The sequence below is a fragment of the Naegleria gruberi genome (assembly GCF_000004985.1).
Source record: "Naegleria gruberi genomic scaffold NAEGRscaffold_3, whole genome shotgun sequence".
Taxonomy (NCBI): domain Eukaryota; phylum Heterolobosea; class Eutetramitea; order Acrasida; family Naegleriidae; genus Naegleria; species Naegleria gruberi.
In genome coordinates, this window is record NW_003163324.1 from 74,687 (window position 1) to 98,580 (window position 23,894).

Here is a 23,894-nt window from a genome sequence, read left to right on the forward strand (position 1 = left end):
ATAATATAATAGAGAAGGGAAGATGAACATTGTGCAATCAAATTAGGAGTGTATAGTGTGGTACGATATTCTATCTTTCTTAAAAAGGTTGAATATCTTCCCTCAACAAGATATCTGATGACCACAGTGCACCACACAAATAGTAATTCAATGTTGCAGATTTATTTACCAAAACACTTTGTAAACACTATTAGTATTATTATCAAAATAACCCTTGTTGGTCCAATTCACTACTATGATAACGCCACAATTTACGTAGCAGTGATCTCTTGTAAGATCTGTAAATTGACCATACAGGATCTGCCATCTTGTCACTATATAAGAGAATTCCTTTGAATTCACCAGTTGCCAGCATTTTAACCTTCGCTACAAGATGTGGAACTTTCTCAGTTTGACATAAGTAATAGAAGAGGGCTATATGAACTCCGTGTCCTCTCTTTCTTCCATAAATTATGCCTGCTGCTTCATAAATGTCACTAGTCGAAGCAAATAATGGACCGAGTTGATTGATTCCAGATGAATTCATTTCTGTAACGAAATTGGTATATAGCCCATTTCTTCTATTCTTGATGTGTTTTGTTATTGTGGCTCTGAGATGGTCTGTTCGTTGCTCTGGAGTGGTTGTAAATGGAGAAAGGTATTCACCCTTATCAATGGCATATCTTCTATCTGAATTCTTTTGATGATCAATGGTTTGTGTTAGTAATATTATTTTGGCAGCATTATCAAGTTCCAATGAAATTTCTGATTGTTGAGAGCCAAACATCCACTGCTTGATTTTGGTGAGATGCTTGTTAATATTCTTATTGTAAAATTTATCAAGTTTCTGGAATAATTCTGTGGCTTTTGGAGAAAGTTGAGTCAATTCCAATACATAGTCAATTAAATCTTGATTTTCATCCACAAGTGGCTGAGAAGTAACAGTTTCAGTTTGTGAAACCTCGTCAGAAACTGTATTCTCTTCAACACCTACAAGTTTTCTCATTATCTCTCCATATTGATATATCTTATCAGACGAATTATTTAAAAGTTCCATAAATTTCTCCTTCTTTCTAGAAACAAATTGATTAATCATTGTTTCTGTATCTACATTCAATAATTCGAACCACAAGTCAACTGAAACTTCTGGAATATTTAGCACAAAAGCTCCCTTTCTTCTCAATTCCTCCTCAGCAATATTCTTAAAGAAGAGATTTGTGTCCACTTGACTATTCGAAACATCAATCAATCCTATCTTGTTTGAACACAACAGTTGAGTGATAAATACTTCATTGTTAGGGATCACATCAAGTGTTCTACTTTCTGGCAACATGTTATACTGTGAGAAGAGTTTGGTTAAAGTTTCGGACAATTTCTCCTCCACTTTTTCTGCAGAGCATTCCTTTACAATTTGTAAACAAGTGTCCATGACTAGTTTCAATCTCAAAGCTTGGAATTCAGTGAGTTGACCTTCTGAACTTTCTTGAAGCAATTTGTACAGTACTAAAAATGGAATGGTCTTGAATTGTTCGAAAGAGTATCCCATAATATCTAATGTTGCAATGAATCCCAAAATTGGCTTCATCTTTTGTCTTGAAACCCTCCAGTGTTCTTCACTAATGTACAATGGAAGAACTGCATTGATACTTTCTCTGGAGGCACCTGAAATAATCTTTGATTGACTGTTCGAAACTTGACCTTGACTTACAGGTACATCTTTGAAACCACCATGTGAATCCTCAACATTATAGGCACTTCCAAGTGAGAAAGTCACAGAATCAAGGAAAGATTCGGCAGACATCATAGAGTTGGACACTGAAACAATTTGGACTCTGCTTGGATCAGCAATTGCTGCCTGAGGACGATTCACTTGTAATCCCAAACAGAGACAGTCCTTATCCTGTAATAGATCAATCCAATTTGAGGTGGTATAGAAGCATGGACCGATTTCCTCAGCTTGTTTGGAGTATTTTTCCTTAATTTCCGTAAAGTTCATTGAATCTACTGATTCTTGAATGATGTTTTCTGCCTGTTCGAATAATTCAACATTGGCTTGAGCTCTTAAATCCAATTTCTTTTGTAAGCTTCTCTTTGTGATGGATCTATAAGCAAGAGTATTCAAATTTGCAATCTTTTCATTAGATAAAGTTCCAACCATTGATTCTGCAAGAATCTTGTTAAAGTTTGCTAAAGATTCAAAAATTGGTTGAATCATTTGATAGAGAGTTCTTCTCACTGACTTGTCACGCATCTTTCTAATGTCAGTTGTTATTGATTCAAGCTTTTCTTCAATAGCTTTACACTTGATATGAATTTCCTTAAGGGAAGAGCTGTTTTTGGTAATTAAACCAGCAGCTTCAATCAAGAACTTTTCAATTATCATGATTTGATAGGATAGTTTTTCAACTGAACTAAGTTCAGGTCTTTTAAATGCTTCATAGGAAAGTGGAATAATCAACTCATTTTCTCCAAATTCAAGATATAATTCACAATCAGGAGTAATATCAGTATTGATGAGAGATTGAATAATAAATTCAGATTTGTCATTATCTTGCTCCAACTTGACTCTTTCTCTGAATATTTCATTTCCTTCCTTATTCTTGACAATTAATTGACATGTGAATGAACTTCCCTTGACTAGTTCAGTCAAACTAGCCATACATGGGGCAATAGAAGAAACTGACTCTGCAAACTGAAAAGAACCTTGAGCAGTTCCCAATCTTGTAATATCTGTCAATAATCTTGCATCATGAACTGATGTGAAACCAATGGTATGAAATTCATAAGATTCACTCTCAGTATTTAATCGTTCTTGCAATGATTTAATTGACCCTTCTCTAGTTGAATTTGACGAATATTGATCTTGACCATCGGTAAAGAAAATAATTGCAACTTGTCCATTCAATGAACCACCATAGTTCCGAATAATTTTAAAAACAGACGAAAAGTCAGTTCCACCTCCAGCACTCACTTTCTTCACAACTTGCAACTTGTTTTCAAGTTCCATATTTGTCATGTCAATTAATTCCGAATTACTATCAAAAACAATAAACAAAATTCTCTCATTACAACCTTCAACATTTGACAATAAAGTTTCAAGTGCCAATTTTGCTTCAGAAATTCCACTCCCAGCCATCGATCCCGATTTATCCAAAGCAATAATCAATAATTTTCCTTGATTTTTCGAAGTATGCTGCTGCTGCCAGAACTCATCTCTGATCGCCAACTGAATGCGAACAATTTCAATTGGCGTTGTTGTAGTAGTATTGGTAGGATCACTCAGAGGCGAAGCAACACTGAAAAATTCTTGTTTGATGACCGACACGAAAAATGATGCATCAGTAATTTGTGATTTTTGTTTTGCATTTTTTTTTCTTTTAAAATGTTGTAAACGTGATACGTGAACTTTGCTGATATTCATTTCTTCCACATGCACTCTCTAGCATTCTGCAATTGCATATGAGGCATGTGTTGATTGTGTTGCTGGTTCAGTGTGGATTTTGCATTCAATGTTAACAGTGCACTATGAGGATTGATTGGGAATGGTGATTCAATATTTGATTTCAAATTGTTGTGTGGTTTTCAATGGTTTATTGGGATATTTCTGTATGGGATCACTATTTAATTCTAACTCACAACTTCAGCAATATCATATGATTTGAATGTCAAGTGTCAATAGTAGAAACAAATTCATTAAAAAATGTCCTCATTGACGATCATTAAAAAATGTGTCTTTGGTAGGTAGTACTCTGCTTCAATCATTCGCTCATCAACTTTAGTTGGAAGTTGTTATAGAGAAAAAACAGCACTTCTTTGTACCGTTTCGACTGGAACCTATCCGGAAGGTAAGTTTCGAATAATTATTTCACAAAAATTGATAACTTTTATAGAATATGTACCTACCGTGATGGATAATCATTATGTTACTTTGAAATTTGAAGGAACTTCTTTTTCGTTAGGGTTGTGGGATACGGCTGGTCAAGAAGAGTAAGTTGAAAATTTGGCATTTGACAATTTGACTGTTACTAGATGGGAGTAAGTATTCAAGTAGAGATCTTTTGTGGATTGATCAAACTAGTCGTTTGAGACCACTTTCTTATCCAGAGTATGTAAAATTCTTTTCATTTCTCAAAAACGAAACCTTTCCAATAGAACTAATGTATTTGTTGTTTGTTTTTCAATTGTAGATTACGCATCCTTCACTGATGTCAAGTATAAATGGGTTCCAGAACTCCATCATCACTGTCCTGATGCTACAATCATCTTGTGTGCAGTCCAGATTGAACTCAGAAATGACGAAACTAGACGAATTGAAGTCACCAAAGAAATGGCAGAAGAAATGGCAAAGGAAACCAATTGTGCTGGTTATATCGAATGTTCTGCAAAAAATGGAATTGGAATTAGCGAACTACTCGAAACAATTAAGGAATTTGCATTATTTCCTGAGAGAGCAGATAAAAAATCAAAAAAGAAATCTTCAAGCAAATCTGGAATTTTTGGAAGATTGAAGAATGTTTTCCAAGTTAAACCAACTGGTAATTCACCTAATTCATCTCCAACTATAATGGAATCGAAGCAATCTTCTGACAATTCAACAATTATTCGATTGCCAATGCTTAGTACACCAAATGTCATGCCAGATGTCAGAACTACACCAGTAATTGAAGAGAAGCAAGCAAATAGTCCATCAATGTCAAGAGATTTCAATCAAGTTCCATTTGAGGATTGGACAGCTGAAGAAGTTTCAAAATGGCTTCAATCCAAAGGTTGCAATCAAACAGTCATTGACAGTAAGTATTTCACATGAATATTTTAACAATTGACATTTTCAAGCATTGAAGAATAATGATTTTGGAGGAACTGCCCTGCTCTATTGTGATAAACAAGATTTAACAAGTTTGGGAATTTCTTTAGGAAATTCAATTACAATTATGAAATGGATTGAAAGTTTTAAAAAGAATTCTGACACTGGTTCAGCAACACCTTCATTGGAAAAACAATCTGTTGGAAGCAGTGTTGGTAACTCTTCATCGTCCTCCTCTGATTTCCCTTCCTCTTTCCAAATGGATTTGAAAGCTAACGAAACTTTTTCCAATAACAATGAAAAGGAGCAAGAAAATGAATTTGAAAAGAGATATATCATTTTGGAGAAATTGGGAGAAGGTGGATTTGGAAAGGTCTATAAAGTAAAGACCAAAAAGACAAATCAAATTAGAGCTGTCAAGATTGTTTCACCAAGTCAGGATTTCACAATCAATCAGGCCTTATCTGAAGCATTGAAACAAGCTCAATTATATAGAGATGATAATCACATTGTTCACGTGTATGATGTCTTTATTGCAGTGGAGAATTATGGGCAGATTGTTTGCATTGAAATGGATTGTATGGAGGGAAATCTACGTACAATCTTTAGAGGAAGAAAGGTTTCGGAAGGAATGATTTGGTCAATTCTGAGGCAAATTGGAGCTGCTCTCAAGTTCCTTTCTGAGAGTGGAAAGATTGTACACAGAGATATCAAACCAGATAATATTCTTGTTAAGAAAGTGGATTTTGAAACAGACGAAATTGACGTTTATTTGAGTGATTTCGGATTGGCCAAGTCAACCCAAAATTCCATGCAAACATCACATCTTTCAGGAACCATTTTCTTCCTAGCTCCAGAAATTCTTGATTTTGGAAATTCATTGAATGGTGAGACATGTCGTACTCCTTATTCGATTGCTTCTGATATATTTGCACTAGGAGTTTCTCTCTATCAAATTATGTGTCAAACGTTGCATCGTTCCTCGCAACTAGCCAACCTTTCTTAATTTCTTGAATAAATATATGTTACATTGCAAATTAATAAAAACAAGATTGAGAACAAGTAATTATACTAATGGGTATTAAAGCTCAGGGACTGTTTCACCTTTAAGGTGATTCAGCCTTGAGACCTACCTTAATGGATATAAATATTTATTAAAGATGTGGGCTTTCAAATATTCCCCTTTGGAATCTGACAGCCCGTTGACATTAATTGTTGTGATAATTCAACAAGAATTTCTTTTCTACTAAAATTTCTACTATATGCACTGGGACAATTCGAATTTCAATATTAAAATAGTTCAAACATTAAGCAAGACAACCATTCAAGAATTCCTTTAATTAGTATTTCACTTCTTAAATGTTTTCTTCTTTGTCTTTTGGATCGATCTTAGTAAGTGACATATTTATTATTACTAACATTTTCAAACAGAAATATTTATTATGGCAAAATCTCTCCGTCCAGATTGTTTTAACCAATTTTTCCTGCTTTGCAGGAGTAGTTCTATTTCAATCTCGATTTTGTAAACAACTTTTTTAACTTGCTGAATAAAGTTAATGACCTAAAAAGCAACATTCTGACCAACATATCTCATCCTTTTGGAAGAAGAATATATTGAGTAAGCTTCTACCTAATAGTTTATCAACGATTGTCTAGATTGTTTTATTGTTTCTTTTGGAGAAATAAGCTTAATACCTAAAAACAGCAGTAACCAAGTTACAAACCACCTTATTGTATATTTATTAAATGGAATATTTTTTATGATAAATTTTTAACAAAATTAAAATCCAAATTGTTCATCACTAAATGGTGACGAATACATGACATCCCATGATCTCTTATCAACAATGCAAACGGATCCGTCTTGTTTGAAATCTTCACTACTCACACAATAAGGAGTTACCCACTCTGGTACTGATGTTAAAATATTGGCTCCCATATATCTCAAAATTGCTCTGTCAGAGCATTTAACAGACATCTCATTAAATGTAATCTCATCAAGTAAAAGTGCCAATTCCTTGTTCAATCGTTCGGTAAAATTATTCATCATGGTTGTTCCTCCAGAGAGAATTATATTATTGGAAAGATCGAGAGAATCATCATTAATTTTAGTAATGCATTCCTTGACCAATTGTGGAATAGATGAGCAATTATTGGTAAAGAGTATTTCAGATACTTGTTTGAATTCTTCCTTACATTCTCCAATGTTAATTGTCACTGTATCAGTCACATTGAAACTCTCATAAAGTGGGAAATTCTCACAGGTGGCACTCACATATTTTGCCTTGAGTCTATTCACAATTTCATCTGAAAAGATATTCGAATCGTGCTTTTCAAAATGTTTCTGTAAAGAATTCTTTAACTTTTCTGTCAAGTGTCTTCCACTCACACTTCCAATACACAGTGAATCCATTCTCACTTGGCCATCCACAACAGCAATCACATACGAAGAATTCTCTCCAACATGAACAACCAATCCAGACATGAACTCCACTCCACTTGCAACCAAACTCATATAAGCAGCATCTTGAATCGACAAGTGAGAAATCTTGAAATCTTCAAACAAGACTTTACAAATCACTTCTCTCCTTTTCAAATCATCAACATGATCCAATGGAGAATCAATAATCAAAACAGATTCCAAATTATTATCCTTTTCAATATTCAACACTTCCAAAGCCTTTGAAATATTTAATTTGAGTTCTTCCGAATATTTTACTAATTTTCCTTCAGCATCATTATCATCATCATGAAGAATATTAATTTTACGGAATGATCGGGATGGTCTATCTTCCATGATATTTGTCTTTCCACATCGAATGGTGGATTGACTAGATAGATCAATGATAATTGCAGATGATGTTGATTGGGAATTATTTGCGAGCCAATCTTCAAAGTTTGATGAAGTAAATTCTGTGCTTTCAAAATTTTCCATTTTTTTTATAAAAAATTAATTTAAAAAAATTTACAATAATTAAATATTTGTTATTAAGTAATTCAATCATTTCAGAAACAACAAATTAAAGAGCTGATACATCTGTTTTCACAGCAAGCATTATATGATCTGATTTGTCAGACACCAACAAATTGTAAAATATCAAAATCACTATATTTTAATTCAAATAATCCTTGCACAAATCGAGAGAGGTTTGCCACAATGTATCTTGCAATGAAACATTATCTTCAAACTTATTTCCAAGCTTTGTAGCACAATCGGCATAATAACTTCCAGATTTCAATTTACTCTTATCCTCCAATGCAGTGTGAAGAGTGGTTTGAGCTCCTTGGAGAGCTGACTTGGTGAAATACCACATTGCTGGGAATATGATTCCACCCAAAGTGAAGCTTCTTCCGAGCAGGGACCGGACAATGCCAGGATGGCAAGCATAAGATGTAGCTTCACTTCCATTTGCCAATTCACGAGCAAGTCTCTTTGTGAATAAAAGGTTTGAGAATTTGGATCTGTAATAGAGTTCGTATGGATTGGCCAATTTGCTTCCATCTCCAATGACAACATCTGGCTTGAATGAACAGAATCCTTCAAGATCACTTTCCTTCTTAATTCCACTAGCAGCTAATGAAGACAAGTTGACAACTCTACCATTTGATTGCTTAATCATGTCCAATAACAAGTAGGTCAATAAGAAGTGACCCAAGTGATTAGTACCGAATTGAATTTCCACATTTTGCCTTGTTGTGGCATGTGGACACATCATGATACCAGCATTATTAATCAAAATATCCAAAGTAGTGAATTTTGACTTGAATTCCTCAGTAAACTTCTTAATAGAAGCCAAATCAGTCAGATCCATCAACATGACAATCAAACGATCAGCTCCACCTCCATTTTCCTCAGTAATCATCTTCTTGGATTCATTACCATTCTTTTCAGAACGAACTCCCAAAATAACAGTTGCTCCCAAACTATGTAAAACCTTACTAGTTTCATATCCAATACCATAAGGGCTAGCACCAGTAACAATAATAGTCTTTCCCTTCAAAGATGACTTGTTAGCCAATAATTCTCCTCTCACAACACCTCCATTGAAAAACTTCTTTCCGAAATACAATCCAAGACCACCCAAAATAGATGAACAAGCCAATTTCAAATAACCTTGTGGGGATAATCCTTGGAAATAATAAACAGCTTCAATCAATTTAGTTTCCAGAAATTCAGAAATCATTGTGCTGATGAGATTTAATTTTTTTTTAAATTATTAATTTTTTGTATTGGTGTGATGATGGCGGAATTAGATGAAGAGCAAGTTCCTCCTATTGCGACACAAAATACATAGCAAAGTATCAACAATGATAGTAGTGAGATGAAGCTCTTTTGTGGTAATTAAATGATAATAAGCTCTTTTGGTACGAGTGAGGACAATATTAAGTAATTGTCATCATTTCCATTACATTATCATGTTGTTTTTTCTAATTGTTATTGTAACACAAGCGAAGGAGTACAAGTCATCCACACAATGTAACACTTATAGTGAACACAGCCAATATTATTGTAACCTTGCCAAATATTTATCTCCAACTGTTTTCATAGAAAGACACTTCTTATTATGATCACACATTGCGGAATCTCAAAGCTTCAAAAAACACAAAAAATCTCATCAATATTCTCTTCTATTGTGTGTATTGGATGAAATCACAATACTCCAACTACTACTACTACTAATCATCATCATCTCATCAATATATATTAATCATCATCAAAGAAGCAAATTAATAATTATCATCATTTAAATATGCAAAACACTAATAATATAACAGAACAACAATTGGCTGCTCTTCAAACTCTTCATAATCAAACTTGTTCCTATCTATCGGAGAATGAATGTCTCTCCTTTCTAACTTCCTCTCAGTGGAATTATTCTCATTGTGAATATTTACTTGTTACCATTCCAAAGGAAATTGAAAACAAAACTTCACTGCCACCAATACTTTCTCTGCGGATATTGGGTGATGCTCAGGTGGATTGGAGGAATTTGGAATTGTGCCAAGTAAGAATCAACATGATGGTCGATTTAAGTCAGAAAACAAGATTAAATTATTACTTGTGTCATGATTGTCTTACTCAGTCGAATTGGAATGTAGATTTAGCTTTGGAATTGTTTAATAGACATAAATCGAATATACCCGAGAGTGGTTTTATCAATCATGTTCATCCGTAATAATAATAATTTAAATAATTTAAATAATAATAATTTGGTTAATAGTTCGGATGAGTCGAGTAATGCATTCCAAGATGTTAATCAATTACCTCCAATGATTCAAATAGATCAACAACAAATGCCTGGAGAATCTCCATCATTGGGAAATGTTTACTTTTCTATTGGAAATCAATTGCCTAGTTCCTTCACAGATAATAGTCAATTAATGGATGGCACTGCAGCTAGTGTTGCAGTTCAACCTCATGCAAATACTCCAGAAAATTCACCAAATGAATCGGCAACGATTTTGAATACGAGTAGAATTTCAATTATTAGTAATTACTTTTAAGAATGCATTCTTTGTAAATTTCCATCTCATGATGATGATGTTAAATATTCCTCCTCCGATTCATCACCATCATCATTAAATCTTATGAAAAATATCATGTAAATAGAGAATAATACAAGTAATTTGATTTTCACACATATTTAAAAAGGAAATTAGTTATGTTATTTACTTTTTTATCATGATTGTGGAGTATTTCTGAAATTATACACAAAATTCTCGAATTTCTTATTGGTATCACATGGAAATTATCTCTTTTGCTCGATTATTGATTAGGAGTTGCGAGAATACATTCATCAATCAAACAAAATATTATTCCAATATTATTATTATTATTGTTACAAAATAAGAAATTGCCTAGAAACTATTGAATGGATACTTTTCTTTGAGATTCTTCTCAAATTCCAATTCTTTAATTTCCTGATCCTTTTGCAAGAATTTATCCAAATCAATTCCTCCATCATCAGATTCTTCCTGATGAGACAAGTCATTCTTTTTCGATTGTTGTTGTTGTTGCTGCTGTTGTGGAACTTGTTTGAATGAAGTGGATGGAATGAAATCCAATTTCCTCTTTGAATTCTTCTCCAGTACCAATGAAATATTATGTTCTGGCAATTCCTCATATCCTTCCATTCCATTCATTGAATAATCCTCTCCTGAATAGTTAGTGAAATCATGTTGGTCCTCCTCCTCGAAAATTGACTCTCCAGGAATGATCATTTTCGTCAGTCGAGCCCTCTCCAACTTGCCAATGTATTCTCTATCTGTAATTTTCTTATCGGAATGCAGAATGGATTCTATCGATGAGGATTCTTCTAATTTTATGGCAGTTTCGGCTGGTTGTTGATTGGTGGAAGGTCCTCCTGAGTTTTCTTCGGTTTGGGACATGGGTTTATAGAAGCACGTGTACCATCCTGTCCCAACTACTGTAGAGAAGAGAGCAATACCTCCAAAGATTAGCAATTCAGCCATTTTTTTTGATATTTTGTGATTAATGATGGATGACTGGAAATAGTGATTCGGTTGTTTTGTAATGTGATTGATATTCAGTGATTGTACTTTTAAAAACTTTGTTTATATTAGTATCATTTGAAATCAATTTAAATTTCATCAATAACCGAAACTAATCTTCATAACATTCTCGTTCTTTCAAGATACAAACTATAGTAATATCCACAAGTCCAGATGGTGGCGATTTACCAAGAAACGGATTTGGTTTCTCTCTAAACAATCCTCTCTCCACAGCATTCATCAATTCCGAAACAAAATTCGAAACATCTACAATAAAATCATCCAATTGATCTTTTAATACTTCTCTGACATTTAATTCGTTAGATCTTTCCATCAGTCCATCCATCAGTGCCATAATATATTGAGAAAGTATAAGAGGATTAGCCGTAGTGCACTTATCTTGTATTTTGTTAATAATCCAATCTTGGATTTCTTGTGCTTTTGAATCATCGTAAAAGTGAGACATTTTCACACCTGCTTGGTCAATCAATTTGTGGTATTTTTTTTGATGATTATTTCCAGTGATAGAAAGAAATGTCGGTCAATTGATTTTGTTTGCATTTTTCGAATAATGGTTTACAATGTGAAATTAAAGAGTGAGTCAACCGAGGTGATTTTTCAATTCCAAAAATAACTCCATGATTTGTTCGTTTGATTATCAGCTCTCTATCCTGATATGAAGTAGAATTCAATTCCTGCAATGGAAATCCAATATCAATCAAGTTGAATTTTAGAAAGGCAATCGAATACATTTTCTTATTAGAAATATAAAGTGAATAATCTTGCAATAGAAAACAAATGTGTGTGGAACCATTTCCATCTATATCTATACATGATGGTAATGAATTGGTATCGAGTGGTGATTTTCTTTTTCTTTTGGTTGTTCTTGGAATTAATCCTAATATAGAGTGCACATTCAAATTTGTAAATTCTATTCCATTTTTAGATTTTAAGAATTGAAACTTGACTGAATAGGCTCCTTCCTTGAATATCCACTCATTAGCAATGGTTTGAATTAATAACGTTCCACCTTCCAAAAATTTTATATTTTTAATCTTGTTTTTAATTGATTTAATTTTTGTAAATATTAAATTATTTCCTTTATGGGAAATTGTTGCTAAACTTTTATCTTCCATAATGCAATACAATAGTACTTTAAATGATTCACAGTTAAATATCTTTTTAAATTTTAAATTTGTTTTAAATTCCAAAAATTTTCTATCAATTTCATAAAATAATCTTCCAAAATTAGTAATAATAAATTTACAAAAATCTGCCTTATATACTAGACAAATGTCATCAATATACTCATTTTCCAATAGAAATCCTCTCAAAACAGAATCAGTATCACCCAAATTAGATGCAACAATCGCTGCATGATTATTAAAATCGTACAAGCAAACAACATGAGAATGTTTTGCAAAATAGCAAAAATTATTCAATTCAGAAATTGGCAATTGTTCATTTCTCATTAAAATGTCATATCTTTCCTGACTGTACTTGTGAGTATGTTTCACTGGGCATTCATATATAATTCCATTTTTGGAAGATATTTTGCATTCGAGTAAATTGTTTTTCAGTGTATGAATCGAATTTTGCTCAATGTTGAAATATTTCCAAACATTTCCGTGTAAATAATTGATGTTATTCAATTCCAATTGATTAATTCCATTTATATTCACATAATATACTTGGTCGACATATCTATTCAAGGAAATGTATGAATTGCTATCATACAAATCAGAGAATATATCCTTTTTAAAATTAATTGCACATTTTTCAATACCATTTCCCAATAATTCTTTGCCATTTCCTAAAAAGGCAGTATTTAAAGTATTACAATCTTGTTGTTTCCTTACAAATTCTGAATAATCATACAATGGCAATACAACCTCATCATTTTCATCAATTTCAGATAGTGAACAAACATTATTCTCATCATCAATCGTTTGTTCATTTCCATTTCCATCCAACAATATTGAAATTAATTTTTCACTATTTTTACAATTATTTAAAAAATTATTTGCAAAATTCTTCTTCCGATCATTAATTGTCGATTGATGAAGAATAAACGAAGAATTGTTGGAGGGAAGTGGAATGAGCATTTTTTTTTGTTAATTTCAAATTTGAAAGTTCAGTTTTTAAAAACAGTTAGAAACCTACTGTTTTATTAAAGAGTCATGAAAATAAAGTGGGTGGAAAGTGATTGAGAAGAAACTGTAGTTACAATTCTAGTTATTGTAAACTAGACGAATCGAATAGGAAACGGAAAAATCTTTTGTGGTAACCACATCAAAGTCAACAAAAGATTCTTTTCTCTCATTATTTCACCTCCTCTCGTTCTTTTAAAAAGTAAAATTGAACTCCAACATCAACTATGCTACTTTCTCCAAAACTAAACCTTTCCAATAAGTTCAAGCTATACGAATACACTATCCAATTAACACATTTAACAAATCTTTCACACAACTAATCGTGTTAAATTAATGTATTCATCATCCACGAATGCCAAACATCAACATTGGATTCTTCCAAGGATTCTTTCGTATAATTTTTTTTGATACGGAACTTGTCTTTAATAATTTCTTGGGCAACTTGGCTAAGAATCCTCACAATATTTTTGTAATCCAAAGAATCCTTGAAACCCCGACCAAGAATCTTCTTGCCAGCCTATTTCACCACCTTTCGAATAACACTTTTCACATTACTTTTAACACAAAAAAAACATTCGAAACTAACATGCCTCTCCCATATAACTTTAAACTCCAAAGAACTGCTGTCTTACCACTCAAGCAAGCTGGTTTGTTCGGTCTTTCATGTTTCTTCTCCTTGGCTGTCATTACAACTGTCAAGAACGCAATTGGTCAACCAGAAACTTTGAAGAATTTGAATGAAGAAAACATTCTTTATTGTAGACCTTTGGAAGAAAAGAGAGATATCTACTTTTTCAATTGGGCTCCATTGACTGGTGAAGCTGCTGGTAGACCAAAGAGAGATTAAATTGGTTTCTTATAGTTTTTATGAGAAACATTTTTGACGAGATACATTCGATTATTGGTTTATTTTACCTTTCTAACCACACACAAATAATAAACATTTAACACTAAGATTTTTTTGCAACTTGGAATATCATTGCTTTTAATCGTTTCGTTTTTATGGATTAAAGTGTGTGCTCAAGAGTTTCCAATAGTAGTCAGTTTTCTATCATCTTTACTATTTCTCGTAGTATCTTTCTCTATGAATTTCTCGAGAATTTCGTATAGTTCTTTTGCGATACAATCATATGGTACACAAGTTGGAAGACAAGATTCATGCCCTGTTGAGAATGTGGTACTTCAAGAGCTTGTTTTAAAGCAAACACAATCCAGAGAAACAATTGTTCATGAACGACTCCAAACCCTCCATTCGAATATGTCATATTAGTATTTCTAAGATTTGCATGAGAATCCAAATAATTTTTCAGAAGCAAAATTTTTAGTTTTTGGATGAAAAATAGATCGAACTTTAAAACACATTTTAAAATTTTCAAAAAAAAATGAACAACACCCCAAGTGCTTCTTCATCATCCAACAACAACAACAACAAGAGAACATACTTTGACTTTTTAGATGAAGATTTTTATCACCTTTTCAATGATGAATCAATATTTGAAGACAGTGTTTTTGAAAGTGGTGCATTTCTCAATTTTACAGAACATGAAAATATACAGAGACAGATAGAGAATCAGGTTGTTTGTCCAAAGAAGATTCGTACAGTGTATGATTTGACTACTTCTCCTACAATTAGTCCAAGTGAAATGGTTTCGTCTGCTGATCGATCTGAAAAGAGAATTATCCAACGAGTCGAAATTGAAGGATTGAATGAAAATTGTTGGTCTAACATTGTGTCATTCATTGGAAAGGAAGAATTTCTTTGGTTTAAACCATATTTGATCAATAGAGATGTCTATGAAAAGATATTCGAAAGTGAATCATTTTGGGAAGCTTTCTTCCAATCGACATGGAAAGGAGATGAACAAGTTGGTAAATGCTATGATTGGCTCTATAAGAGAGGATATTGTCTGAGAAAATTTCACTCATTCCAAACTCATAATTCCTTAAATATTCACATCTTGACAGGTCATTCACATGATAACGTTAAATACCTGTCACAAGTATATAGTGACATGTCCAGTTCGTGTTTCATCACAAAAAGTAATTCACATAACGGACAATCTTTCCACATTCAATGTCCTAATGGATGGTTAAGTGATGTCAATTGGCTTGTTGACATTTTCCTGAAAGAGAAACCAATTCATCTTTTTCTCAAATTGGAAATCAAATCCTTCTCGTCCTTTTTGTCACGTGATTTGAGTGTAGAAGCAATTCTTCCATCTGCCACTAATCAACCAATCAAAATATTTGGAAAAGATGCCATTATCAAGAATGGTATTAGGAAATTATTTAAGGAATTGAATTTGGATGAGGAGAAGAATTTACCAAATGATGAAACTGAATTGGATTTGAGATTTTCAAATTTGAAATTTGGTCAATTGATGCAAGATAGATATTTCATTTGGTTTTGTAATTCAATTCTGAGTTGGATTCCATTTCCTATTGAGGATGTCTATGGAGTTTCTGATTATTCTGATCATTTGTGTTTCAGTGTAAATGATGCAAGAAATGAAAAAATTGAAAGATATTTCGAATTGAAGAAGGAACTTGGTTTCTAATAGTATGATAGATGGCCAGTTGGTTAAATTGGTTAAATTATGTAAATAGTCTAATATTAAATATATCATGTAAATATCTCTGTATCAAATTGTTGAAATTATTAATGAAATTCCAAGTTTAGTTTTGATTATTTTGATTTAATTTTTCCTGATCTCTTTTCAATGCCAATTCATATCTTTCTCTAAAATCAACAATATGTTGTTCGGTTGGTTTCTTTAATTTCTTCATAATTTTCTCCAAATCATCACTTGATGGCAATAGAGGAAGTGTCAAAGCTGTCAATTGTTTAGTAATTGGAAGATTTGATGGTGGAGGAGGAGGAACACTTCCTGGAGATGTGATGAATGTTGTACATTCCGATGAAGGTGATGGTAAATCAACTTGTTCATATTCAAATATTTTCAAGTCATCACTAAAAGAAACAGTTTTGATTATTGACATTTTTTTCAACTTGGAACTTAATACCGAATCAAATAACAAAGTGTTGAACAAGACGTTAGGCCTATTTTTAAATAAGTTCCACATTCACCCAGTTTCGAATAGTTTTTTGATAATCTCTTTACAATTTTACAATTCAATTAAAAAAAATGTTCATAGGTCAGTCCACAGAAAGTTCATCATCGTTGAAAATATCATGTCATACTCTACCACAAAATAATCCACACAAATTATTATTGCAAAGAAGAGGGGTAGGTTTAGTTTACTTTCGAATATTAAACAATTCAATTTCCCACAGCATAGCACAGTGTTATTCAAAGAAAGATATTTAATTGTATTCGGAGGATGTGATATGAGAGGTAATTTCCTCTCTGATATTCTTCGTTTTGATTTATTGACATGTCAATGGTCAGAAATTAGTTCTTTTGGTGACATGCCATGTGGAAGATATGGACATTCTGCATGTATCCACAATGATTACCTAATGTACATCTATGGTGGTTATTACAGAAACAAAACTAATGAATTGTCTTGTCTGAATTTGGAAACTGGTGAGTGGAAAGTTGTCGAATGTAGGGGAAACCAAATTCCTCCTGGAACAGATGGTCAATCGATGATTATTTACAATAATCAGTTGATAATATTTGGAGGAAGAAAGAAGAGTTGGATTTCTATTAATTTAGTTCATGTTTTGGATTTGGAAACGTTGGAATGGAGAAGAGTGGAAATTACTGATCTTTCGAATGTTCCATGTCCTAGAACCGATCATTGTGATGTATTCCATGATGGAAAGTTGTATATTCAAGGAGGATATGATGATGGAGGTCAATTCTTGGGAAGAAGAAATGATTTGTATGTATTTGATGTAAAAACCGAAACTTGGACTCAATTGACTGGCCAATGTAATGGTTTACCACCTCCAGAAATGTCCACTCATAGAGCAGAATGCTTGGAATTGAATGGGAAACATTACATGATCATGGTGGCAGGTTGGGATAATTACAAGAGACACAGGAATGAAATTTATGGATTGGAATTGGAAACTCTGACATGGATTCATTTTCCATCCATTAACCCTAATATTTTCCATGAGAGAAGACATTTTGGAATGGTAAAATTGTCATCCTCAATTCAATCTGAGTATTTCAGAGGAAATGATTTGATTGTTTATGGTGGTTGTACTGATACCTGCATGTTGAATGATGTTTGTGTATTGAGATTGAGCGATTCGTCTGTTAATGAGGATGAATTGGTGGAAGTGTCGTCTATCTCTGAATTTGATAATGGAAAAACTGAAGAATTGTGGAAATTATTAATGAATGAACATTCGAATTGTTTCGAACGAATTCTTGAATTTGGAAATTGTTATGACTTGTTGGATTGGAGTCTTGTGAACAAGAAACAATGGAATTCATCAATATCTAACAATAATTTACTAAAGAAAGCAGTAATTCAATACTGGAATTACAGAAATAGACATCTCATTGACGGGAATGCCAAGATTTTGAAATTACTTCCAAAAGAAGCAACACTCAAAATATTACAAGAAGATGACGATAATATTTCAATCACAACTGTGAAGAACTTGATACACCAACTCACTGACACATTTTTTTTTGCAGATCCTTATGAAAATATTGCCTGGACTTCCTTTCCAAAAATTAATTCCTTATTAGGTATTGCCAAGCTCAATTTCTCAAAAATTGAATCACAACTTGATAATAATTTTTCATTCTACATGGCCCTCCACTCTACCTGTTTCGACGAGTATCCCATCATAACCTCAATCATTTCTACCTCTCGAAAAACAATCAAATCTCCACGAGAAACTTTCATCCTTTTTGATCCATACATTGGCTCTCTAATCTTTACAGAAAAAGTGCAAACCAAGATGCTTAATGATTTCAAGCGATTGCTAACGACCACAATCTCACCTTCGATAACGATTCCACTCATTGATTCTCAATTATCTGACACACCATTATCAAACTCCCAAAATGGAAGTATACTTGAGGACATTCTATCGGTACTATTAAGAAATGCCTCAATCCAAAAAGACAAACGATAGTGACGCACTATTACATTGAAAATTAAATAAGCGCAATAAATTTTAATATCCGCCCACATGTCCAACAAGTCCGAAAGCCAAGTCCTCGCTTGAATTTTGTTCAAAACCTTAAAAAAAATGAAAAAACGACAAGTTAGAGATTTCTTCACGGTGCATGATTCGAAAAAGTTGAAACTCTGTGATTCTGGAACATTGGTTGATTCGGATGATCATGATCACGTTGATAATGATGATGATGATGGGAAGATGCATCTGACGACATGTGATGATCGCGATGAAAATATTTCATCTGATGATTTTATTCTTCCTATTGAAATTAAATTATATATTTTGGAATTTATTCAATTTCCATTGGCTAGGTATACTTCCCTGTCGGAGGCTGGTTTTTGGAAGGAATTGAGAAAGATTACTGAGGTTAGAAATGTAAATTTGAATACAGGATGGAAAATTGCTAGAAAGATTGTTAGAGATCGAATGATCAAGGCGATGTTTGGTTATTTTGTTGGGAAGGTGACAAACTTGGTGAAGGAACGAGAAGTTCATCAACTGTATAAGCATGTAAATTATGAATACGTTGGAATTTGGGGACAAGATGAATTTTATTCGAATTTGAGGTTTAGAGACTTGAAATCGATTGAATTTTCAAATGATTATTCGTTTGCTTGTAAATTTGATTACTGGAGCTATATGCCAAACTTGGAATCGATCATTGGGTTGAATATTGAACTAGAGGGACATGAAGAAAAGTTCATTAATAATGTAAATAGAGACAAATTGACGAGTATTTCTTTTGCTAATGCTAAAGGAAAATTAATTAATGACGGAAAGAGATTCTTTCAAAGTTTACCAAATCTAACTAGGTTGAAAGTGTCTCCTGCCTACGCTTCAGATATTATGGGTTTGGAAAAGTTGAAACATCTCACATTTACTGAAGGAACAATGGGATTTGATAATTTACGATCCATAATTGAGAAAAGTGAGAATTTAGAAACTATTGATGTGAGCCAACTGAAACTAATTGCATCTCCAGACCGAGTTTTTACCAGTCCAAAGAAAAAAATCAATCTGAAAAGTATTCATGCAACCAAACATGGATTTACACATCGAGTCTTTACGAATCTTATCAGGAGTGTTAACTTTTTGCCAAATTTAACAGATTTACGAATTGGAATTGCACAAACTGAGTTGTTTGTAATGGAAAACTTTACTAACTATTGCCGAGAGTACTCTAATATAGAACACATCTCACTCAAAGGATTTGAATTCACTGCTGAGTGTTTTAGTGAAATGCAAAATTTAAAGAAATTGAAAAGTATTCGGGATGCTACATTGAGAAGTTGTGAGGAATTGGCAAATATTCCATCACTCAAAATACTAACAATTGATCCAAAATGTAATCACTCAATAGATTTCTCTCCACTGCACCAATTAGAAGGGCTCTCTACAGTAGCTTCACTTTCACTTTTAAGAAATTTCAAAGATTCTAACTTTCTTCCACGTTTAGGAAAACTTTCTTTGGAAATTCAAAACGAATTGGCAATGGATTCTATTTCTAACGAATTTCTAACTTTGGGAACTTTTAGACCTCATCTGATTATCCATCTTTCAATTGCACCTTTAATTTCTGAAGATAATTACCACAACATTTTGTCATGTCCATTAATTGAAAATTTACATGTCAAATGTAATCAAATTCCCGAATCAATTCAATTTAATACTACTTTGAAAAAGCTAACCCAACACGTCAACTCTCTTTTCATTATACCTGACCACTTGGCATCCAATCAAACTATTGAGGAAATTAGAATTTATGGAATGGATCCAAATTTTATGATTTCAAGTTCACAAGAATTATTTGATTTTGTGGAAAAATCAAAAGCTACTTATATTTCATTTGTGGATCCAGATAGAGTTGGATTTATTGATAAGGGAGAACATGATCCAGATGTTTTGCTTTGGTAATATTTGAACTGTCAAGCATCAAAGAAATTAAAAAAAATGTCAAGATGCCCGCAACTACATTCTATTTCCATTATTTGTTTAGTATTGTTGTTGGTTAATCAAGCCTTGTCAAGTTACATTGCTCCGAAAACTTGTTCATCATCAACTTCATCAGATTCGTATAAATATTGTGGACGAATTTCAATAACGGAATTAGAAACTAACTTTATCTACTCACAAGTAACAACATTTCCAACAGATTTTATATCTGCCAAACCAAATACATGCCTCTCTATCACTCCTTCTAACTTTACCCTTGATGAACAATATCCAAATCATCAAATTATTGGAAACCCTTTCTTTTCTATCGGAAAGTATTTTAACACAACTTGGTGTACATGTCGATGGAAAAACACAACCTCCATCATTTCTACACGGAGGGAAATATGTGCCACCAATCAAGATTCCAAAATATTTTACATTATTTCAGATTCGTATAATGTTGACAAGACGAAAGGATTTATTTTGGTGGATGACATTGTGAATGAAAATTATTTTGCAAATAATACAATTTTAATGCCAACTGCTTATGATGATAGTGTATTTATTGTAAAAGGACCTAATTTTGCATTGACAAGTTGGAAAAATGGAATTATTGGAACAGTTTCGAATAATCATCCAAAACTTTTAACAGATACTTCATTTCAATTTCAAATTAGTTCTGTGGGAAGTGGAGATAAGAATGGAATAGGAATCACTCTGAAAAATCTTTATTCCAATGATTGTGTAACTGCCTCCATTGATCCATTCACATCGGGAATTAAACTCCGAATGCAAACTTGCTCTGGAGTTACAACTTTGAAGAGGGCATCTCAGAAAGGAGATGATATTGCAAAAATTTATGCAAAACAAAAGTTTTTCTGGACTGGAAAGTTGTTATTTTCATCAGTAATTGCCAATTCTTGTTCTGGTCAATTGGAAGCTATTGCAGTGACTAGCACAGTATTTGGATCACCTCATTTTCAATGGAAAGGAGTTCAATTTTTGACACTGAATAGTTTGAATGAAAGTAATGTGGAAAAGTTTTATTCAACAGCTTGTCTGTACGATCAGGACACTACCCTTCAAAACCAACTTGTTGACAATGATTTAGTGAGATTTTCCTCAGCTGTGCTATTGAATCATTCGTCCAGAGTGTTAACTAATGGATTATTACTGATATTGGTATTGTTCATTGGATGCATTGTTTGTTAATATTTCAGTTTTTCTCAATAATTATTATTATTCTATTGAAATAGAGTTTGAAACATGTAATTACTCTTCTGATGGTGTGGATGGACTTGAGGAATTTTCCTTCTTTTTTGTTGTAACATTCTTGAGTTTGGTTCCACCTTCTTTCAATAAATTTCCTCCTTGCTTTAATTTGTTCAAACCACCAACACCTCCTTCCTTAAGCAAGTTTCCACCTTGTTTCAACTTGTTTAGTCCACCTGCTCCTCCAGCTTTCATGAGATTCATTCCTCCCTTACCTCCTTGTTTCAATTTGTTCAAACCACCAACTCCTCCCTCTTTCAATAAGTTTCCTCCTTGTTTCAGTTTGTTTAGTCCACCAACACCTCCAGCTCTCATCAAGTGAATTCCACCTTTACCTCCCTTTTTGAGAATATTGAAACCTTGAGTCATATTTTGCTTTTGCTTATTCATCATGTTACCAATTTGTTTCATGGCTGCCTTTTCCTGTAAATCCTTAAATTCCAAAAATGTTTTCTTTTGGGCTTTCTTGAAATTTGAAAGAAGTGATTCTTGAATGGATTTGGCCACGAAACCAAGTAAGATACCCAACAATCCAAGACCAATCAAGACAAAGAAACCAAATGTAATCTTACCATTGGTTGTCTTTGGGTAAAAATCTCCATATCCAATTGTACTCAGAGTTACAAATCTTTTCATAAAATCATTACCAAGTATAATTACATATGATTGTAAATAAATTTTCTCCTAAATATTGAAAAAACCTACGAATAATAGAATGCATCATAAAACTCCCAATTTTCCAAATAACTAAACAATGCAGCAGCTCCCACAACATATCCTCCCAACAGTAAAATCATGTTAATAATCTGAGTAGCACCTCTATTAAAGAATGAAAACATTTTCTTTTCCAATGGTGTTAGCTCTGGATTTTTCATATTTGCCTTAATTCTCATCACTTCTTCCAAATCTCGATTTTTAGCTGTTTTGAATGTAATTACAATGGATCTCTTAATGTAGAGCATGACTACAAATATTCCAGTACCGAAAGAGTTCATAATGGCACCTCCTACGAATGAAATCCACATACCCATGAGGGATATTCCTAGAAATCCAAAAAAGACAACCCACAGTTTACCTCCAATAGTAGTTGGTGACATATCTCCGTATCCAATGGTTGATAAGGTAACAATCATGAAATAGACACTGTTTCCATATGTCCATTTAGGATTAAATGGATCAATAGTGACATTGGCATTTCCTGTCGAATTATCAAATGAATATTCATCTAATGTTGAATTCAATAGATTTTCCTTATATGCCAAATAATTCTTATATTCAACATCTTGTTCAATGAACATGACAGCCATAGCACCCAATGCAATGACAGCCATGATTAAGGCAAAGGAAATTAGCAATTTCAAAATATCTTTTGCAAAATCTTTCAGTGATGGCTTTTGAATATATTCCTTTGAAATGTCACCCATCAATTTATCTGAAAATCCATTCAATAATTTCATAAATTTCTTTTCCTTGACTTCATCTGCATCAGAATCCAATTCTGATTGAGTATTATCAAGTGTAGGAGCTTCCTCTTCATTGGAAACTGTTCCAGAGTTGACCAAATCGACTATTACATGTTCTCCCATGAGGTGTTCTTGAGATACTTGTGGAAATTCTCCTTGTTTCTCATCGTTATGACCTATTTCTCCTGTAAATTGTACATCTTGCTCATTATCCATCACATCCTGATCTAGTTCCGCAAGTGCCAACTCACTAACTCGTTGCTCATGCTCTACACCATTCATAAACATGACAAATTCACTATATCCATCAATAAACTCAAACAATCGATCACAAATTCTCAATTTCCTCCTCTCTGCATCATCGCCAAAGTACAATTCCACATAGTGTTGAATCATATTTTCAATATTTCCCGAACTTGTTGAATTGCCAAATAACTGATGAATGACATCCCATGAAACGCTCTTCAACGATGAAGGAGATGCCATTGGTGATACTGCTTCTATCCTTCCTTCATCATTCTCATCATTTTCTAAAGATAATGGTGGTGCTTCAATATAGAAATTACCAGAAAAGTCAACGGAATCGTGTTCTCTTCCACACAATACACAAAAACATTCTCTATTCACTGTTTCCAACACTCTCAATCCATTATCTTCTTCTT

The 23,894-nt window shown here is 33.0% G+C and overlaps 12 protein-coding genes across 12 annotated transcripts; 6 read left to right on the forward strand and 6 right to left on the reverse strand.

The window, feature by feature from the left end:
• Positions 1-202: 202 nt before the first annotated feature.
• Positions 203-3,400, reverse strand: NAEGRDRAFT_62168 (uncharacterized protein; the record flags this gene model as incomplete). The annotated part of the gene is made up of 1 exon (XM_002682351.1): positions 203-3,400. The coding sequence occupies one exon, from the start codon at positions 3,398-3,400 to the stop codon at positions 203-205; it is 3,198 nt and encodes a 1,065-aa protein (XP_002682397.1).
• Positions 3,401-3,886: 486 nt separating this feature from the next.
• On the forward strand, positions 3,887-4,786 carry NAEGRDRAFT_88122 (rho family small GTPase; the record flags this gene model as incomplete). The annotated part of the gene is made up of 3 exons (XM_002682164.1): positions 3,887-3,966; positions 4,058-4,084; positions 4,132-4,786. 3 exons carry the CDS (start codon positions 3,887-3,889, stop codon positions 4,784-4,786), a joined length of 762 nt encoding a protein of 253 aa, XP_002682210.1.
• Positions 4,787-4,910: 124 nt separating this feature from the next.
• Positions 4,911-5,789, forward strand: NAEGRDRAFT_88123 (protein kinase; the record flags this gene model as incomplete). The annotated part of the gene is made up of 1 exon (XM_002682165.1): positions 4,911-5,789. One exon carries the CDS (start codon positions 4,911-4,913, stop codon positions 5,787-5,789), a length of 879 nt encoding a protein of 292 aa, XP_002682211.1.
• A 774-nt stretch (positions 5,790-6,563) lies between these two features.
• On the reverse strand, positions 6,564-7,718 carry NAEGRDRAFT_62170 (actin related protein; the record flags this gene model as incomplete). The annotated part of the gene is made up of 1 exon (XM_002682352.1): positions 6,564-7,718. One exon carries the CDS (start codon positions 7,716-7,718, stop codon positions 6,564-6,566), a length of 1,155 nt encoding a protein of 384 aa, XP_002682398.1.
• Positions 7,719-7,896: 178 nt separating this feature from the next.
• Positions 7,897-8,967, reverse strand: NAEGRDRAFT_30072 (uncharacterized protein; the record flags this gene model as incomplete). The annotated part of the gene is made up of 1 exon (XM_002682353.1): positions 7,897-8,967. One exon carries the CDS (start codon positions 8,965-8,967, stop codon positions 7,897-7,899), a length of 1,071 nt encoding a protein of 356 aa, XP_002682399.1.
• A 979-nt stretch (positions 8,968-9,946) lies between these two features.
• Positions 9,947-10,288, forward strand: NAEGRDRAFT_62172 (uncharacterized protein; the record flags this gene model as incomplete). Its single annotated transcript, XM_002682166.1, has 1 exon — positions 9,947-10,288. The coding sequence occupies one exon, from the start codon at positions 9,947-9,949 to the stop codon at positions 10,286-10,288; it is 342 nt and encodes a 113-aa protein (XP_002682212.1).
• Positions 10,289-10,642: 354 nt separating this feature from the next.
• On the reverse strand, positions 10,643-14,416 carry NAEGRDRAFT_56690 (uncharacterized protein; the record flags this gene model as incomplete). The annotated part of the gene is made up of 2 exons (XM_002682354.1): positions 14,082-14,416; positions 10,643-11,211 (listed from the first exon to the last, which is right to left on the reverse strand). The coding sequence occupies exons 1-2, from the start codon at positions 14,134-14,136 to the stop codon at positions 10,643-10,645; spliced, it is 624 nt and encodes a 207-aa protein (XP_002682400.1). The 5' UTR covers positions 14,137-14,416.
• Positions 14,417-14,831: 415 nt separating this feature from the next.
• NAEGRDRAFT_78004 (uncharacterized protein) lies at positions 14,832-16,093 on the forward strand (the record flags this gene model as incomplete). Its single annotated transcript, XM_002682167.1, has 1 exon — positions 14,832-16,093. One exon carries the CDS (start codon positions 14,832-14,834, stop codon positions 16,005-16,007), a length of 1,176 nt encoding a protein of 391 aa, XP_002682213.1. The 3' UTR covers positions 16,008-16,093.
• Positions 16,094-16,125: 32 nt separating this feature from the next.
• NAEGRDRAFT_62176 (uncharacterized protein) lies at positions 16,126-16,449 on the reverse strand (the record flags this gene model as incomplete). Its single annotated transcript, XM_002682355.1, has 1 exon — positions 16,126-16,449. One exon carries the CDS (start codon positions 16,447-16,449, stop codon positions 16,126-16,128), a length of 324 nt encoding a protein of 107 aa, XP_002682401.1.
• Positions 16,450-16,879: 430 nt separating this feature from the next.
• Positions 16,880-18,514, forward strand: NAEGRDRAFT_45626 (uncharacterized protein; the record flags this gene model as incomplete). Its single annotated transcript, XM_002682168.1, has 1 exon — positions 16,880-18,514. One exon carries the CDS (start codon positions 16,880-16,882, stop codon positions 18,512-18,514), a length of 1,635 nt encoding a protein of 544 aa, XP_002682214.1.
• A 117-nt stretch (positions 18,515-18,631) lies between these two features.
• On the forward strand, positions 18,632-20,476 carry NAEGRDRAFT_45627 (uncharacterized protein; the record flags this gene model as incomplete). The annotated part of the gene is made up of 1 exon (XM_002682169.1): positions 18,632-20,476. The coding sequence occupies one exon, from the start codon at positions 18,632-18,634 to the stop codon at positions 20,474-20,476; it is 1,845 nt and encodes a 614-aa protein (XP_002682215.1).
• Positions 20,477-20,527: 51 nt separating this feature from the next.
• NAEGRDRAFT_78006 (outward-rectifier potassium channel) lies at positions 20,528-23,718 on the reverse strand (the record flags this gene model as incomplete). Its single annotated transcript, XM_002682356.1, has 2 exons — positions 20,528-22,397; positions 22,475-23,718. The coding sequence occupies 2 exons, from the start codon at positions 23,716-23,718 to the stop codon at positions 21,770-21,772; spliced, it is 1,872 nt and encodes a 623-aa protein (XP_002682402.1). The 3' UTR covers positions 20,528-21,769.
• Between the last annotated feature and the right edge of the window lie 176 nt (positions 23,719-23,894).